This window comes from Xyrauchen texanus, chromosome 23 (assembly GCF_025860055.1).
Source record: "Xyrauchen texanus isolate HMW12.3.18 chromosome 23, RBS_HiC_50CHRs, whole genome shotgun sequence".
Classification (NCBI taxonomy): domain Eukaryota; kingdom Metazoa; phylum Chordata; class Actinopteri; order Cypriniformes; family Catostomidae; genus Xyrauchen; species Xyrauchen texanus.
In genome coordinates this window covers 2,943,936-2,960,772 of record NC_068298.1, presented here as the reverse complement: position 1 = coordinate 2,960,772, position 16,837 = coordinate 2,943,936, and the positions used below count along the sequence as shown (strand labels likewise).

The 16,837-nt window shown below is 41.3% G+C and overlaps 1 protein-coding gene across 5 annotated transcripts in view; it reads right to left on the bottom strand.

Moving 5' to 3' along the window:
* Window positions 1-2,053: 2,053 nt before the first annotated feature.
* The window catches only part of LOC127663406 (protocadherin alpha-C2-like), a 69,889-nt gene continuing 55,105 nt past the window's right edge, over window positions 2,054-16,837 (bottom strand). For all 5 annotated transcript variants that reach the window (XM_052154983.1, XM_052154986.1, XM_052154985.1 and 2 more), the window contains one exon: window positions 2,054-5,461. In XM_052154983.1, the coding sequence (XP_052010943.1) occupies window positions 5,166-5,461 (296 nt within the window). In that variant the 3' untranslated portion in view covers window positions 2,054-5,165. The remainder of the gene's footprint in view (window positions 5,462-16,837) is intronic.

Below are 16,837 nucleotides of genomic sequence, written 5' to 3'. Positions count from 1 at the left end.
GAGTATGTGTGTGAGTGAGTATGTGGGTGAGTGAGTATGTGTGTGGGTATGTGTGAGAGTGTGTGTGTGAGTGCGAGTATGTGTGTGAGTGAGTATGTGTGGGAGTATGTGTGGGTGTGTGTGAGAACGAGTATGTGGGTGAGTGACTGTGTGTGAGTGAGTATGTGGGTGAGTGACTATGTGTGTGGGTATGTGTGAGAGTGTGTGTGTGAGTCGCGAGTATGTGTGTGAGTGAGTATGTGGGTGAGTGAGTATGTGTGAGAGTGTGTGTGTGAGAACGAGTATGTGTGTGAGTGAGTATGTGTGGTGTGTGTGAGAACGAGTATGTGGGTGAGTGACTATGTGGGTGAGTGAGTATGTGTGTGGGTATGTGTGAGAGTGTGTGTGTGTGTGTGCTGAGTATGTGTGTGAGTGAGTATGTGGGTGGGTATGTGTGAGAGTGTATGTGTGTGTGCGAGTATGTGTGTGAGTGAGTATGTGTGTGGGTATGTGTGAGAGTGTATGTGTGTGTGCGAGTATGTGTGTGAGTGAGTATGTGGGTGAGTGAGTATGTGTGTGGGTATGTGTGAGAGTGTGAGAGTGTGTCGCAGTATGTGTGTGAGTGAGTATGTGGGTGAGTGAGTATGTGTGTGGGTATGTGTGAGAGTGTGTGTGTGTGTGTGCGAGTATGTGTGTGAGTGAGTATGTGTGTGGGTATGTGTGAGAGTGTGTGTGTGAGTGCGAGTATGTGGGTGAGTGACTATGTGGGTGAGTGAGTATGTGTGTGGGTATGTGTGAGAGTGTGTGTGTGTGTGTGCGAGTATGTGTGTGAGTGAGTATGTGGGTGAGTGAGTATGTGTGTGGGTATGTGTGAGAGTGTGAGAGTGTGTGTGTGAGTGCGAGTATGTGTGTGAGTGAGTATGTGTGGGTGTGTGTGAGAACGAGTATGTGGGTGAGTATGTGTGTGAGAGTGTGAGAGTGTGTGTGTGAGTGCGAGTATGTGTGTGAGTGAGTATGTGTGGGTGTGTGTGAGAACGAGTATGTGGGTGAGTATGTGTGTGAGAGTGTGAGAGTGTGTGTGAGTGCGAGTATGTGTGAGAGTGTGTGTGTGAGGGTATGTGTGCGAGTATGTGGGTGAGTGAGTATGTGTGTGAGTGTGTGCGAGTGTGTGTGGGTATGTGTGAGAGTGAGTATGAGAGTGTGTGTGTGTGTGTGTGAGTATGTGTGAGTGTATGAGGGTATGTGTGTGAGTATGTGTGTGGGTGTGTAAATGTGTGTGTGAGAGTATGTGTGTGTGTGTGTGTGTGTGTGTGTGTGCGAGTGTATGTGTGTTTGCGAGTATGTCTTGGTATGTGGCGGTGTGTGAATGTTAATTCTGCTTCACAAGAGAATTAACTAACACATACAGTATTATCTCATAAACAGTTTTTTTTAAAACCAACATCAAAAACTTTAGTAATTGGGTGTTTCTTCTTCTGTCAGTTTCGTATCTGACGGTTTTTATTTTATAATTTTTTTATTTATAAATTATACAAAGGTCTCAATAAAATAAATAGGATTTGATTTATTCATTTGTTCCTGACCCTCATCGTTTATATTTGGTACTTTTCAAATGCCTTTGATGTTATTGTTTTACCCTCGTCACAGATCCAGGTTCAGTATTAAATGATGAAAATCCAACATAAAAATACAAGATAATCTAAACAGAGTAAAATAAACAAACCATTTCAACATTTACTGTGTGAAAATTATTTCTACCAATTTCCACAAATATTGCGTCATTTCCATCACACCAAATTATCTTTTAGTCGACTTGGTTAACACACAAGTAAAGAAAATAATATTTGTTGTTTTTATTATTTTCAAAAGTGACTTTACACGTTACCCAAGTCGACAAACTACTCAGTGAATAGCATGCCTAGAGATCAAATTTGAGGGCAATAAATCTCCTGTTCTGCATGAACATTTACACATTGTTGCTAGAGTATTTTTATATTCGTTTTTATCAAATTAATGCCTCTGAATCAGAGAATATCCCCCAAAATTATTTTCACAGATAACAGATCACAGACACAAGAAAAGGGAACATAATGTGTCACATTATTAAGAAAGAAAAGTTTATTTATTTTTGTGATTTATAAACAAAACACATTACCACTTTTCCATTGTAATGAAATCAAACAGGAGGAAGAGAGAACAAGAGAGAAATGGATGTCACTAATTCACCATCACATATTGATGAGCAGGTGTACAAAAGAAGAATAGGATTGTAACAACAGGTGTGCGCCGTTCGGTTGGACAGCTTCAGCGCCACCTACTGATCCCCACCAGACACTAAGAAAGAATGACAGCATGAACGCTCACTAGATACAAGCATACACTACATGTATTGTAATTTACATCAGGATTTCCCCCCCTGTTTTTTGTTTGAAATGAAAAGTGAAAGAGAAGGGACAGAGTCATCATACATAATAGTTTAGCTACAATATACAGTGCTAGTTTGATCAGTATGTCAAAGCCAAACACAAAATGTTTTTTTTTTTGTCTTTTTCATTGTTCTCGTAACAAAAAAAAAAGAAAATAATAGGATAAAAACGAGAGCTTCAGGGCATCACACTATAGAGCATTTACAAATACCAAAGTTTAGTAACGTCATAACTGTCCACTTTAAGTCGGTGCAAGAGGTGTCAGTATGCAAAAGGCTCGGAGACGGTACAGACACAAATCTCTTGTGTAAATAACGAATAAAAACTATAAAGAAAAATAGTAAAATCATAGCCATCTATATCTATATTCATATATATTTCTATATAGTAAGTGTTTCTTTCTGGTAAGGTCATGCAGCGGTCATGTTTGTGAAACTGACAACAGTTTGAGACATGTTTTTGGTGGTGTGGCAACAGGCAGGCAAGTGAGGGAACCAATAGTATAAGAGCAAAGGCATGTCACTGCCTCTTTAATCAGAACTATAGTGGGTTTAAAGGCATGGGGTGGAGCCAACAGTCTATTTGTTGTAGTATAAAGTGTATTACCATTGCAAAGTTGTCTTCACAATAGGTAAAGCTTTCTAAAAAAGCTGAATTTACATAGATTAACAAGTTCAACTGCTTTATATAACAATTTAACGGAGAAGTGTGCATGCTTTCGATGTTAGCATGTCCATTTGTTGGTTGATTTCCTAATAAAGTGTTAACACTCTGGCACTTTTTAGGCATCCCAACCAGTTGAATATAGCAACAGTGGGACCAATCTGTTTGTACAACCAATGGCAGAAGGGGAAACCTGGTTGAAACAGTTTTAAAATTACGTTTTTTGATGCTAGTGTTGAATAAATTAAACACTTCACCTGTAACACCGGTTTAAATCAATACATTTGGCAACCCCACCGGTTATTCTCTACCTGAAGCTCCACCCTTTGCCTAGTCCCACCTTCGTATTCTCACTTCGGTTAAAGAACCAATGTGAGAACAGCAGAATTGCACATTTACGTTTAAATGTGACTGTGCTGAGGATAATTGGACACATAGGACAGTGTTGTGGGAGGGGCTTCTGTCCTCTGCAGGGGGATTCGACAGGCGTTGTCCGCATTACTCCATACTATACGAGTACACCACAATGTCTAGAGCTAGCCTACCCAGCAGAGAGCAAGACAGAGAGACGGACAGACAGAAGCTCTGCACAGAAGCAATAAAGTTCACTTAAAGCTTATAAAAACGGCGCACAAGAAAACCCCTGCCCTGCTTTGCCCAATTTGAAAACCTATCTATGTTGTGTTAGTTGTGGTGGTTTTCTAGACAGCAAGCAGAACGTAGAGGACTCCATATCGTATAGTATGACACTGGAGACTTTCCAGGAACAAGCTGAGGAGGCAGGCACAAAGTTAGGGTCAAGGTTATTGGGGAAACGTCAGACATGGGGTAGCGCCACTCAAAGAACAGCGCAGCCTCCCTGCCGCTTCTAAAGAGGATATTTAAGGATAGTTTATGGGTTCAGAGGCGTTTAAGGTTTGGTGAATCAACAGTAATACTGTTCGCAATGCATAAACATTCTCAGCCATCCCTTGAAACAACAAGCTCATCAGCTTTTCGTTTACTGTAGCTCGTGAGGTTTGTATCTCCGCATTTCTTCTCCAAATGGAGAAAAGGAAAGTTGGTTAACCTGCCAAAAGGACATTTTGGATGGCGTACAGCTCCATCAAGAAACTTATCTCAAGCTTTACCGGTTTAGAGCATTTCAGAGCAGAATATTTACTGGGTGCCACAAGGGATGCATTGATTTTTGACCCTGTTTACTTGGTGTGCATGTATATATATATATATATATAAATGTGTGTATATATGGGACCACTTGCTCACATATATACTATGCCTGGAGAACATTTGTTGTTAACAAAATTAAAGCAACCAAACAAAAGTGCATTCCATCATTCGGTTAAGTGTCTTTTTTTTTTTTTTTTTTTTTTGGTAAAACACTGTTGTTGTTTTTTTTCATTTGTCCAGGATGTGAGACTTATTTGTTTTTGTTTTAAGAAGTGAAAACATGTTTCAACGTTTCCTTTTTTCCAGGGATGTTGCTTCCATCCCAGACCAGGAAAAGTGAATGAGCAAAAAGCATTAATTATAGCGTCTTCATTGTGTTACGTAAAGCTGTGGTCGACCTGCGTATTTACACCACTGTGTGCCCTATTTGATAACCACAAACTTTACTCCAATCTTTTTAATTACGCCCTCTTTTCTTTCCCCATTTTTCTACATGTAAGTCCATCTGAAGCGGCACACAGCTTATAAACATTTCAAATCAGATTTCGTCTCCCTATCCAAAAGATTGGAAAACAAAAACCAAGAGGACAGACAAGACAGAAGTACCAACATCAGTCTGAAAGTCTTCGATGTGGAATAGTGGGTTGGCCACCAGAGACATGGGACAACATTAACCAATCACATATCAGCTCATTAAGGTGAGATTATTTTATTAACGGGAAAAGGGGAATGCCAACTATCAGTCTAAAGCCAATTGGTTTGGATGTAACACGATTCAAAGCGTCTGGTTAAAGGCTTTACACAACATTACCCAAATTTGGATTTTAGAATTAATAAATGGATGTTTCGTTCTACAGACTTCTGTTGGGACTTCTGTCTTAAAAAAAAACATCAGCTCTTATTTGTGTAACTTCTCCCTCTGTCTCTCTAATCATCATCATCTTTGCCTTTCTCTCGTTTGTCTTTCTTATCCTTCTTCTTTTTCTTCTTCTTCTTCTCCTCCTTTTTTCCAAAGGTAATAAAGTCGCTCTTGTCATCTCCGTCTTGTCCTTGTCTGATGGATATTATAGCTGGAGAACCAGGGATGATGAAGGCTTCAGGAGGGACCTCACCGGGTTTCAGGTGTGGAGGAGGGCCGCCAGGACCCGGCCCATATCGGAAATGCCAACTGTTACTGTCCACTCCGGCGCCGACTGGGGGAGAGACCTCTCCACCCTCGTTATCTAAAAGAGAGCAAGACAAATACAGACCAGCTATTACAATCTTCAAAAACATAATCTAATAAGCAGTTAAAATAGAGATAAACACAAACATGAAGCTTCAAAACTAAATTTGATAACACATTTTTGCACAATTGTTTGTTATGAGGGGTTTCAAAGGGACCTCAATGTGTTGCAGGCACTTGGGATGGCCCACTGGACCCATGAATTAATGTGCTAGAAGACAATTTCCCCTTTCTAGACATACTTTTCTGCTCTAAGCCGAGAGGTAAACAGCCCTAGAGGGCCAACAGTAAGCAATATTTAGCCCGAGAGAACAAATTCTGCAGAGCTGCTGTGCTGGATTATTTAACATGACCTGGGGAATCATCACATTCTTCTTTTTTGAATCCCAAGACAATCTATAACTAATTAAATTGAAGGCTGATTTATACTTCTGAATTGAACCTATGGCCAGTGGCAGAGCTAGGGGGTCGCCAAGGGTGGCCGTGGCCACCATGGACCGAAGCCTGGTCACCCCATTGGTCACAAGACAATCTATTACCAATCAAATTGAAGGCTGATTTACACTTCTGCATTGAACCTATGGCCAGTGGCGGAGCTAGGGGATCCCATTGGCCACCCCACTCGCAGTTGCTGTTTTAGTAATTGTTTTGGTAATTTTTATGCACAATTTAGTTCTTTAAAGGTTAAATCATCTCTATACAAATGAACAAACATAACAGGTGTGCACACCAAGATTGCCACACCTCTCCATCCTGAGTGTCCTTGTATCCATTTCTACATGTGAATGCCCCAGCACATGTGAATTGAGGGCTTTGCTTCGCTTATTTGCAAGCTGTGGTTTTGTTTTTAGTTTCAAGTCTGCTTTAGTTTTTATCTGCCCCATCCTTCAATAGCAGTCTCTTTGTAAACTGCATTAAATTGCGACAAATGCATTAAACATTCTGTGCTAAATTGAGCTGTTTAAGGAATGTTCTTGTAAATAAATGTCAGCGGCTTGCGTCTAATGTTTTGCGATTCTTTAAAAGGATCTGTGCAAGAGCAGCAGCTGCTACACACAGCCAGAAACAGCAAAAGATTTGACAGACTTTACCACATTTTACTCTTCTTATTGGTTCATCTTTTGCTTAGGAATAATAGCATCTCTCCTGCTTCTCACTGTGACTGGCCTTGCTGAATTTCTGAACACCAAACAGGCGTCATTGACGTGTAAAGGTGCATGTTCATGCGTTACTGCATTCATACATTACGGTGACATCAGAGAGTTCAGAACAAGTTGTTTATGCAGCCTAGCTTTTTATTCTTATGGATTTTGGAAATTGTTTAGAGTTCTGAAAGTTACAGTATGCGTTCATAGTACTTCAACTCTTATTTCAAAAGATCAATGAAAATTGAATTCCTCATGATACAAGGCTGTGGTAGCTAATCAAATCTAAATGCAATGGTACCATGGACACCACAACTACTGAAAATCTTCTCCCTCTCTCTCTCTCTCTCTCTCTCTCTCTCTGATGAGCAAGTAATCTAATTTCTAATGGCACTGGATTACCACAACATCACTCAGTTTAATACACACATCACCTTTGGCAGTGATTATGTGTACGTTTGCACCTTGCTTTTTGTCTAACGCTCATGTTGTGGTGAAGATTAAGATGGAATAAAAACCTCAGGAACAATTTGGCTATTTGTGAGTAAAACAGGGTGTGTGTGCGTAGACTTGTGTGCGTGCAATGAGGCTAGACAGAGATAGATGCAGAGAAACAGGGATACTCATTAGGCAGCATCCATTATAAGTCCTCAGGAAATCGGCTACCCTTCTAAATCCCCAGTAACACGACAATTACACGCCCAAACTCTTTTGTTTTCTCTCGTCTCCCTCTCTTGTGCACTCTTTCATCACACTCTGCCTAATCCCTCCATTCTTTATAATGTCTTCCCTTCTTTCAGCTCCCTGTCAGAAGGATAACAAAGACACCAGTCACCCGTTTTGGGGAGAAACTAAATAAAAGTAGAAGCATTACTTAAATATGCATCTCAGTAATGACAGTAACTCAGCTGCTTTCAAAATTCTGTAGCATTTCTAGTAACAAGCTACTTTTTCTCAAATGAGTAGCCACGTAGCGCGAGTATTTGCTATAGTTGCATTTTGTCACACACTGTATTGCGCATGCAGCTTTCAGTTGAGCCAAAAATGATGCAGTCCTAAAATGCCCTCATACCCTCTGTTGGAAAGTCCTGTTTACATTTACATTTATGCATTTGGCAGATGCTTTTATCCAAAGCGACTTACAGTGCACTTATTACAGGGACAATCCCCCCAGAGCAACCTGGAGTTAAGTGCCTTGCTCATGGACACAATGGTGGTGGCTGTGGGGATAAAACCAGCAACCTTCTGATTACCAGTTATGTGCTTTAGCCCACTACACCACCACCACTCCTGGTTATTTTAGAGTTCGACGATTCATAAATGAACTGGTTCAAATATCGATTTCTTGACTGTACTTTAAAACCAATGTGTCTACAATACTCAATGTTAACATTTTTAAATCTTAATATTCAGTGACAATTAAAAGTAATTTAAGCCATTTGTAATGGAAATGGTCTGCACTTATATAGTGCTTTTTTTTAACCTTAGAGGTTACCAAAGCGCTTTACACGGTGTTCCATTCACCCATTCACACACACACACACACACACACCAATGGCGGCAGAGCTGCCATGCAAGGTGCTAGCCTGCCATTGGGAGCAACTTGGGGTTCAGTGTCTTGCCCAAGGATAATTCAGCATGTGGAGTCATGTGGGACAGGAATCGAACCACCAACCCTGCGATTGGCAGCCGACCTGCTCTACCACCTGAGCCACAGCCACCCCATATGTAGGTTCAATATTGTGGCTCTGCTGCTTTCCAAACATTGCTCTGTTTGTTTGAGCATCCTGACTAGCGCAACACAGTGACATTGGCTCAACCAATGGAGAGAGTTTGTGGCAGAACTATCCGTTAGACGACCAATAGCAGACTGTGGGAGTGTTTTGGAAAGCTGTTTGTAAACTATCCTTATTTTTGCAATACTGTTTGGTGCCGCTAGCTTCGCCAACACTGCATATCACACCCCTTAGTAATACAAACACCTCCCTTGTGCATCTCTCTGTCCCCTTGACCTTTTGTGTAATGCAGTCTTAAACGAAGACACACGGACATCTGGCTGGCAGATAATGGCACAGGTTTAATAAGCTGTAGAACAGAAATGATGGGCTGATTTTTATGGCCAGTGAAAGACTCTGCTCATAAAAAGGTGATGAGGAGAAAATCGAATCATCTAATCATCAGGAAAACAACCATTCGCCGACCCCTCCCATTTTCTCTCTGTGCATTTCTCTGTTTGTCAGGGTGGTAGAGCGCAGTACCAGCTTACATAATGCAAATGAGGAAGAGGAGCAGAGGAAGGACAGTTCGAGGATGAACTCCTGAGGGAGCAGATTTCTGAGCAGCACTGCAGAGGCGAAGAATTATGGGTTTGTTTAGATGAAGCGCAGTATGTGTGTGTAACAGATGATGACGGCAGATCTATCATCTAACTATAGTTATTTACTGTTTGCTTGTGTAAATTAAATGCTTTTATCCTAAATTAATGCAACTTGCATTAATTGTGTGTTTGAATAATACACATTTGTTTGTGTTATAAGAGTAATTAGACATGTACATGCGCAACTGATTGTCTGAACATAATGAATCTGGTGTGTGTGTGTGTGTCACACCTTGACGCGTCAGGCTCTAGTAATCCTGATAAAATATGTGCCAGATGGAACACACAATCGTTCTCAAGAGGGTGCCAAGACAGAAGTGTGTGTGCACGTGTCTGTCTGCAAAAGATAGTTTCTTAAACAACAGACAGAGATATACAGACACATAAAAGGCATACAGATTGTCCTGAATTTACCCTCTTGAGCTGACTAAAGCCCCTGGCGTGTTCTGGAAAATTCCACTAGACCTACACACACACACACACACACACACACACACACACACACACACACACACACACACACACACTCTTCTGCACAGCCTTTCCCCTGTTCGCTGATTGATTGATGCGAGCGCTAAAACACTTCTCTTCATCATCTCTTCTATGATTATCATATAGGTCTAAGATATAACACCATGTATTGTTTTTACTGGGAAATTTCTTGTGTATTTTACATGCTGTAGACTATAAACAGTATTTATTTAGGTTTATGCATTTGACATACACTTTCATCCAAAGCATCTTACAGTGCATTCAAGGTATACATTTTATCAAAATACTGAACGTGTTTGCTGGGAATCAAATTCATGACCTTGGCATTGCTTACGCCATGCACTACCAGTCGAGATACAGGAAATATGTTGTATTTAAGATGCTTGATTTGGGGTAACTGGAGCGTGTGTGTCTATTGCATTGAGTATTGCACAAGTGTTGGACTGTCTGTAAGTGTTTTATTATAGCATTGTAAGTAAGTGTTTGTATGCTGGATAGTGGGCATGTGTTTCTGTGTGCCATATGGCACTGTTGCTAAAATGCAAGCTTGTGGGTTGTGCAAGTTGGCTCACCTGCCGAGATGATCTTTAAACAGGCAGATTAGGATAGGTCACACTCATCCACCCCTCTATTTACCTATCCATCCATCCATCCATCATCCATCCATCTCTGCATTTGTGTGCGGCAATGCCCATTTAAACCAAGCGTATATAGCTGATCTTGTAAGCAAAGACTGGATTTTCATTAACACTGCCCTATATAGCTCAAATCATCTTTATGCAAAAATTACCATTTACTCTTGGTACAACCAACACTTGGTGTAAACTGTATCTACCACTTCTAGTACTTAATGCATTTAGTGTAACATGTGCTAAACTTTGGATAAAGTGCCCATTAAATGTCTGTCTTTCTTCCACTGGTACACAAAAGTTAATTTCCTATATTAAATTAGGGTTAGGTTTGGGTTTTAGGTGTGCGACATGTGTCAAAAAATGACATTGTTTTGTACAGAATATTAAACATTTATTTGATTTCATAAATATAGTTTTCAGTCGGTTGATGAAATAAGATATTTACTGTATGTTATATATAAACAAAAATTTATAAACTTATTTTGGAACACAGATTCATGTAATTTATTATTGTTCAGTCAAGCTTATTATTATAATAAAAGGGGCGGCTGTGGTTCAGGTGGTAGAGCGGGTCGGCCACTAATCGCAGGGTTGGCGGTTCGATTCCTGGCCCACATGACTCCACATGCCCGAGTGTCCTTGGGCAAGATAAGCACCTTGCATAGCAACTCTGCCTTCATTGGTGTGTGTGTGTGTGTGTGTGTGTGAGAGAGAGAATGGGACACAGTGAAAGCACTTTGGTAACCGCTAAGGTTAAAAAAAGGTGCTATATAAAGTGCAGATTGATTTATTTAATCCATTTTTATCCCCTTTTCTCCCCAATTTGGAATGCCCAATACCCACTACTTACTTACTAGGTCCTCATGGTGGTGCGGTTACTCACCTCAATCCGGGTGGCGGAGGACAAGTCTCAGTTGCCTCCGCTTCTAAGACCGTCAATCACGCGCATCTGATCACGTGACTCGTTGTGCATGACACCGCGGAGACTCACAGCATGTGGATGCTCATGCTACTCTCCACGATCCACACACAACTCACCACACGCCCCATTGAGAGCGAGAACCACTAATCACCACCAAGAGGAGGTTACCCCATGTGACTCTAGCCTCCCTAGCAACCGGGCCAATTTGGTTGCTTAAGAGACCTGGCTGGAGTCACTCAGCACACCCTGGATTCAAACTCACAACTCCAGGTGTGATAGTTAGCGTCAATACTCACTGAGCTACCCAGGCCACGACTACTTTATTATTATTTTGAGGATTTTATGCAATAGTAAAATATTTCTGTCAGTTTTACTGAATTGAACACCGCTACTGAAACTAACAACTGCCTCTGTAGTAGAAAAACAAACATGTTTCTCTTTTTCCGTCTTTATATTTCACTGAACACACACGGTTGTATTCATCCATTTTATGTTAAGCGACAGTCTGTTCACTCTCTTTTTGTCGGGCCACACCTCTCCTCTCGTTCTCTCCATTTTGCATCTCTCCTCCACTCGTTTCTCTCTCACCCTCCCTCTACAGTTAGCACCCTGTTCGTACTATAAATGGTTGCCGTGGAAACAGCCTCTTCTGGTGAAATCAGGCTGTGGCAGAGACTATGAAGGAAACGAATACAGAATGCTCTCGCTCTCGCTCTCTCTCTCTCTCTCTCTCTCTAATGGTCAAATACACATCTCCCCTAGCAACAGAGGCATTCAAAGCCCCCTCCTCTCTCCAGCTCTCCGTTTTCTCTTTCACTCTCGCCCTCGGTCACTCTTTTCTTTCTCATCTTCACTCTCTCTATCTCTCTTACCTTTAGATGTTTGTCTACCTGCCCTCTGCCTCTATAACGCAGTTTCTGTCTCAAGCACTCCATCACTAACATTTCACTGCATTTCAGAGAAAACAACAAGAAAAGGAGACAGAAGGAAATGAATGGCAACATGCTCTTTTCTCATTTCATTAATATAATTCTGTTGATCTACGCATTGGTACTTTATCGGTCACACACAAATACAGATAGAGAGAGAGAGACAGGGGCGTTGGCTTCGACAGTGTTTGCACGCCAGAACTAAAATGAAGCTCATAAATATGCAGAGCCACAGTTTAATACAACACTAACCACCACCACGGCATAATTCATATTATGTATTACTTTGCACCACCACAGACCGTTTAAATTATCGCCTAAACTGCTGATTCCTATTCTGCTGGTAACAAATCAAGCACTGTCTGACTTCACCCCATTTATGTAGCTATGTTCCAACCCATTTCTGAAGAGCTCAGTTGTCAAAAAAATGAATGCCATTATAAACATGTATGATTTTCTTCCACGATGCTCTTATCCATACAAAGTACAGTGTGATCAAAGATTTACATTTACATTTATGCATTTGGCAGATGCTTTTATCCAAAGTGACTTACAGAGCCCTTATTACAGGGACAATCCCCCCGGAGCAACCTGGAGTTAAGTGCCTTGCTCAAGGACACAATGGTGGTGGCTGTGGGGATCGAACCAGCAACCTTCTGATTACCAGATTACCAGTTATGTGCTTAGACCACTACACCACCACCACTCCTATACATTCAAGCATCATATATCATAACTATACAACTCGTGCCCTATACTCCAAGTCTTCTGAAGCCAAACAATAGCTTTGTGTGAGGAAATTGAAGTCATTATTCCCTGAAAATCTTCCACTCCGCAGGAGCTCTCAAGTCTCATTGGCAAACATTGCACAACATGCCACGTGGACATGTTGCACCAGGTTTGATATCAATGATGCCAATGGGCATTGGCTCTTACATGGCACATAGAACGATCGCACCATGGTAAGCTTGAACCTGCAGAAGTGCAAATGAGATTTGAGAATTACAATGGAGGGAATGTTTTTCAACCAATAACAACTTAAATTTCAGTCCAATCCAAGCAAAAAGCTGATGTGTGACTTCAGAAGACTTGAAGACTTATCCTTTTTGAAGCTTAACAACCTGTGGTCACCGTGTGCTTACATTGTATGCAAAATTCATAATGGTAGGAACGACACGAGGGCAATAATGACAATTTTCATTTTTGCACAACTCTAACTTTGAAATGCTGAGCAGCACCTCAAACTTTGCAGCTTGTAAATGAGTTTGTAATCGAAACAGACAATAGATGAATGAGCAAGCGAGAGAGAGCAGAGAGAGAGAGAGAGAGAGAGAGAGAGAGCTAACATCTAAAGAGGCTTATTTCTTTCATTTTCACAGTCACGGCTTTTGCAGAGTTACAGACTTAATTAGAGCAAATTGCTCTTTCATCACCCCAATAATTACACCCGTTTTGTCCTTTCTCCCTCTCTCTCTCTCTCACTTTCATCTTATTGAATCTAAATTACTTCCATTACTCTGAACACCTCCTGAAATCACATCATCATTCAGTCCAAGAGGGTCTGGGTCCTCAACATGGACATCCATAACCCTCAACATGTGCGAATTACAAAATTAAAAATGCATTAATTAAACCCAAGTCCTTAATTATGACCTTTGTGACATGGGAAGTGAGCCATGATGAAAATTTTTGTTTAAAATGTATACATATCTAAAAGATGCTGATTAACCTAGTAAGCGTGAGAGAAAGATAAAGGGGAGCGGAGATGCCAGTTTGAGAGAGAGACACACGTGGCACACACGGTGTTTATGTGTTTTAGGTAATGTTTCAGTAAATTTCTGTCATTAAAGTTATGTTGACTGTTCTGCTGGTTCCCGCCTCCTCTTTGCCCATCCTGAAACTTGGGAGACACTGATACACTGGTGTCGAAACCCGGGAAGGAGGAGGGATGCACTGTCGCGGAGTCCTTGCCGCTGCCGTCCACCGGGAAGAGGAGCCTCCGCTGTCAGCCGCAGGGAGTCCAAGGAACCGCTGCCATCCACTAGGAAGGGGAGGAGCCATTCATCCACCAGGGTTCGGAGGACTCACTGCCATCCACCAAGGGAGGAGCGGCTGTTGTCCACCAGAGGGCGAAGGAGTGGCTGAGGACCAGGCGATGGCGTATCCGGGGACCGGCGAGCGAGTGTTTTTTTTCTCTCTGTCTCTCCCACTTCCCTTTTCTCTCTCCCCTCTCCCTCCCCAAAGGGTTGAGTAAGCCAGTCCAGATGGCGCCACAGCCTGAATCGGGCGGTGGAGAAGTGTAACGAGGAGGAGTGTGTACGGGCCGCGAGGGAGCAAGGCCAGCGCTGTCACCTAATCAGTGGGAGAGAGATATAGGGGAGCCAGAGACACCAGTTCAAGAGAGACACTCGTGGCCACTGTGTGTGCGTCAATGTGTTTTATGTTGTTTCAGTTCTTTTATGTCATTGAAGTTGTTAACTGTTCTGCCGGTTCCCACCACCTCCTTGCCCATCCTTACCTGTTACATTAATATTGTGTAGGTTCCCCTCATGCCACCAAAACAGCACCAACCTACATTCTGAGATGATATTCTTCTCACCACAATTGTAGAAAGTGGTTATCAGAGTTTCCATAGACTTTGTCAGTTTGAACAAATTACTTTTGAAGTTACACAACCTGAAGTCTGGCACCAACAATCATCCATGCGATTATCTAATCAGCCAATCGTGTGGCAGTAGACCAATGCATATAATCAAGCAGATATGGGTCAGGAGGAGATTCGGTTTATGTTCACATCAACCATCAGAATGGGGAAAAATGTGATCTCAGTGATTTAGACCGTGGCATGATTGTTGGTGCCAGATGAGCTGGTTTGAGTATTTCTGTAACTGCTGATCTCCTGGGAGTCACTCATAACAGTCTCTAGAATTTACTCAGAATGGTGCCAAAAACAAAACAAAAAACATCCAGTGAGCGGCAGTTCTGAGGACGGAAATACCTTAATGAGAGAGGTCAACAGAAAATGGTTCGAACTGACAGTCTATGGTAACTCAGATAACCGCTCTGTACAATTGTGGTGAGATCACCTCTGAACGCTGAGATGTGGGTTGCAGCTGTATTGGTGGCACGAGGGGGACCTCCACAATATGAGGTTTTAATGTTGTGGCAGATTGGTGTATGACTCTACATGCAAGCCTCAAGCTGACTCTAAATGGTGCAATTTGTTATTGTAAGCCTTTGCTTGTTGCTTGTACCCTAAAAATGTACTTTATTTTAATTTCTGTTGGACAGATGACTGTGGTAACGCAGTGGTGATCTGTTTATATTCTGTGTCTTTGAGTGCATGTGGACGTCTCTGATTAATAACCGAAACTCTGTCCTCTACAGAAAGACAGGCGATTCATCAATTATTTGGAGTCCGAGAGAGAGAGAGAGAGAGAGAGAGAGAGAGGGAGAGAGAGAGTAAATGGAGAAAATGAATCTGATATTGTGGATTAATCAACATGAATAGCTGTCTCCACTATGAGGGGAACGTATGCGTGTTTGTGTTGAAATAGTCTGAGCTGACCATTATAAACATTCATCTGCTAATCGAGTCATCTCTCCGTGCTTTTGCTGTGCTCTCTCGGTCTCTGGTTTGTTCTTAGCTTCGCTTTCTTGCTTTCACAGATAACCTTCGCATCCCCTCTGACTGAATCATTTCCTCTTTCAGATGATAAACTGGATTTGTCAGAGCTGGTCAGAGCTGTGGAAATTGGTGTCACTCTCTTCTTCGTCTCATAGCTATGATAGGCCCCTTGAGTGAGCTAAACACATAATCTAACATATAAAAAAAACGACGCTGAATGCGTAACATTGTGATCTGACTGTGTGGAAACATGTATAGAAATTTAAAAATTTTAAAATAAATACTATTTATAATCAGGGTTGGGAGGGTTACTTATGAAATGTATTCCACAGATTACATGCTGTAAAATGTTATTTGTAGTGTATTCTGTTAGATTACTCAAGGTAAGTAATGTAATCTAAATACTTTGGATTACTTCTTCAGCACTGGTGGATATTTTCACATGTTGTGACTATAAAAACTCTGCCAGTACAGAAAGACAAAATACACTCTCTGAGAAACCCAAATATCTTCTGCAGTTTCTAAAATAAGATCAATCAATCTGATCTTGCTTTAAGGATTTTTTGATATTTTTACAGGAAAACAACACAGAAATTATCATCAAGAATATGATTTATGCCCTAATATAAAAGATCTTACTAGAAAAATAGAAACTATGATCAAGAAATTATGTGAATTTTCTTGATAAATATGATCGTGTCTGGTAATGTGTGTTTGTGTAAAATGGCTAGAAATAGCATTTTATCTTAGCGTAAAGCTGATAATTTACACAAGGATTACATTTACATTTATGCATTTGGCAGACGCTTTCACCCAAAGCGACTTACAGTGCACTTATTACAGGGACAATCCCCCCGGAGCAACCTGGAGTTAAGTGCCTAACTCAAGGGCCAACAGTGGCATCTTGGTGGTGCTGGGGCTTGAACCCCCGACCTTCTGGTCAGTAACCCTGAGCCTCAACCACTGAGCCACCACTGCCCCTGGATTATTTATATTTCTTCTGCTTCAAACGTGCTTCAAACGTACTTCAAACGTACTTCAAACGTACTTCTCTGTCTGCTCGTATGAATTTCACCTCTGTTCAAATGCACTTTGGATCGCATCATTTAGACCTTGTTCAGACTTCCACTACAAATCCAATTTTTTTTTTTTTTTGCATATCCAGATTATTTCCAGATGAGTTTTTGATAGTCTGGACAGCAAAAAAACACATGAAATAAAATTTTTCCAAATTTGATTCAAACCACAT